The sequence below is a fragment of the Colobus angolensis genome, unplaced genomic scaffold (assembly GCF_000951035.1).
Source record: "Colobus angolensis palliatus isolate OR3802 unplaced genomic scaffold, Cang.pa_1.0 Scaffold91, whole genome shotgun sequence".
Taxonomy (NCBI): Eukaryota; Metazoa; Chordata; class Mammalia; order Primates; family Cercopithecidae; genus Colobus; species Colobus angolensis.
The window spans coordinates 7,361,265-7,364,074 of NW_012123043.1; the positions used below are offsets into that span (position 1 = coordinate 7,361,265).

The 2,810-nt window shown below is 53.6% G+C and overlaps 1 protein-coding gene across 1 annotated transcript; it reads right to left on the bottom strand.

Annotated features, from left to right (window-relative positions):
• Nucleotides 1–2: 2 nt before the first annotated feature.
• Nucleotides 3–1,796, bottom strand: PPP1R15B (protein phosphatase 1, regulatory subunit 15B; the record flags this gene model as incomplete). Its single annotated transcript, XM_011931846.1, has 2 exons — nucleotides 1,012–1,796; nucleotides 3–957 (listed from the first exon to the last, which is right to left on the bottom strand). Coding segments are annotated over exons 1-2 (1,410 nt in total), but the record flags the coding sequence as incomplete, so codon positions are not given.
• Between the last annotated feature and the right edge of the window lie 1,014 nt (nucleotides 1,797–2,810).

Below are 2,810 nucleotides of genomic sequence, written 5' to 3' on the forward strand. Positions count from 1 at the left end.
AAGTTCTGGGGATTATAAGGATCTACACTGTAGAAAGAGTTCCAAAGGTGAAGCCCTTCAGGGTCTTGCTCAAGGTCTGAGTCTGACAGTGAGCTATCACTATCAAAACCATCATCCTCAGCTTCCTCATCCCAATCCTCACCTTCTGGATCAGAACTTGTTTCCAGGTCACTCGATGCACCTCCCAAAATATAATCTATCAGTTTGTTACTACAAGCTGGTCTGGCAGAAATGGGAAGGTCATCTTTTAGGTATGAGTAATCAACTACACTTATTCGGCCCTCTCCAGGCTCCTTTTCCATAGGTATCTCACAAGATGGACAGCTCTCAGAAGGGCTCTGTTCTTCCAAAGCAAGTGGAACCTCTATAGTTATTAATTCTATTTTTTCTTCAGTGGATTCCTGGGTGGTTCCAGGAATGTCTTCAGCAGCAGGAACAAACTGTGTTGCGTTATCTCTGCAGTGTTTCCAATCCATCCGGAGAAGGTTGTGTTCCTCCTCCAGGCTGTGGTAGCCATTATCCTGGTCAGGGGTGGGTAACTCTTGCCCCTTGCTAGCCTGCTGAAGGAATTCCAGTCGTTTCATGCGAAGATGGTGAATTTCTGGTAGGCCTTCCGTAGAAAGAGGTGGACATCCCTGCCTCGAGGCCGGAGTGAGTTCTGCACTCAGCGGCTGGGGATCACAATGGTCCTTTCTCAGGCAGCTGCTCTCTGGGGTTAGTGTCTGGAAGCCGACTAGCTCGCCATTTCCATCACTGTTCTGATAGCTGACTTCTAGCCTAGGAAAGCAGTCCAGGTAGGAGGGACTCAGCAAATAGGATACCACATTAAAAGTGTCTATGCGTTGAATGTTTAGAGGCCCAGAGAGCGAAGAGCCAAGTTCCCGGTCAGAGTACAGACGGGATTGAAGGCTACTGGGCAACAGCTCCACTCCCCCTAGCTGCTGCTCTAAGAGAAAAGCGTGTGCTGCAGGGTCCAAAGCACTTCTCTTGGCCTTAAGCTCCAATTCTAAGTCTGGGGGCGAACATTGCCAGTGGATCCCCTCCTCTAGCCAATCAAGGGGACTGGTGGCCGAGGAGTCTGAGGAGTCGAGCTTCAGCGAACTCAAAGATTTCTGCGCTGTGGAGGCGGCTGGTTTCTCCCGTCCCTTCAGGGATCTGTAGACTCCAGCAAAATCCAGCCATCTGGTCCGAAACATTCCACCGAAAAGTTGGCTCCAAATTAGCACCTTCTGAAGCAATCCGGGGAGCGGCGCAAGGAGCTGGGAGAGCAGCTTCGTCCAGTAGCTGACCCGAGTCTCGGGCTGGGCAGAGGAAAGCAGTGTGGGGTCCCCGAAGTTTTCCGGGGCAAGAGGCGTCGGGAACTTAGAAGAGCCTGCTTGCGATAGCCGAGGGAAAAAGGGTGGCCAGAAACGGAAGCCTGCCTGAGGGCCAGGCCGTTTCCGCGATCCGCCTGTCTCAGGCTCCATCTCCTTTTCCTTGGCAGTTTCTAGGGTAGGGCCGCGGCGCTCAGCGGCTGGAGGTCGGACAAGATTCGGAGGAAACCTACAGAGTCTCGGTCTTGCCCAGCGGTGGCGTCGGTGCTCCAGGCCGATCTCCCAGCCAGCAGAAAAGCCACAGAGGGCAGCGGATGCGGCAGCGGGCGGCAGAACACAGGGAGAAACACCCCGCGCAGTACGCGGCGGCTGATCCGACTTCCATCCTGGCGGGAAAGAACGTTCCCTAGTCGGCTCAACGCTTCAACACCATCGATGAGAGCCTGCCCACGGCCTCGGCGGTGGTTTTCTGAGTAACAGAAGGTCGAAGAATACCTGAGCAACGCGACACCGGAAGGGCTAGCTAGGTTGGCTGGTGCGGTGGAAGCGAAGCCCAAAATGGCCGCAGGGCCCGCGCGCCGGCAGGACACCCCCCCCAACCGCCGGAAGAGACGCAGGACTGCTGGCGTCTACGCCACTAGCGCCGCGCCGCCCCGCCCAACGTCTCTCACAAAGCCCCGGGGGGCGGGGCTTTCCGCCCACTTCCGTGTGGCCGCCGATTGGTCGCGCCGGATTTCCCTATCGGCTTCCTTACTCGAGGTAGAGCCGCACGGTAGCGCCAGGTTGCATCAGCCGGCGGGATGCACGCATGCGCAGTTGTTTCTGTGTGTTCTCTTAGGCGACCGCCCCGACAGCCCTCTAGGCTAAAGGGCTTGGGTAGGAAAGGGGTTTTCAAGATAACCCGAGAATTTCCCGAAGGCGTTTTGATGGCCTAATACACAGTGACGTGTGTACAGTCATCGCCTCGTATGAAATGGGGATTAGTTCCAGGACGCCGTAGACACCAGAATCCCCAGATTCTGGTCAAGTCCCTTAGGTAAAATGGTGTAGTGTTTGCATGTAACCTACATACACCTTCCCAGATACTTTAAATCATCCCCTAGATTAAGTAAATTACCTAATACAATTCAAGTGCTATGGAACTAGTTGTTATACTGTATTTATTTGTATTATGTTTTATTGTCTTTATTTTTCCCAAATATTTTCAATCCATGGAAGGTTGAATGCCCCGTGGGCCAATTGTAGGGTTATCGTAGTCTTAAATTTTTATTATTTATTTATTTATTTGAGACAGGGACTGACTCTGTCGCCCAGGCTGGAGTGCAGTGGTGCGATCTCGGCCCACTGCAGCCTCAACCTCCTGTGCTCCAGTGAGCCTCCCACCTCAGCCTCCTGAGGAGCTGGGATTACAGGCTTGCACCACCACGCCCAGTTTTTTTTTTTTTTGAGACGGAGTCCCACTCTGTCGCCAGGCTGGAGTGTAGTGGCGCTATCTCG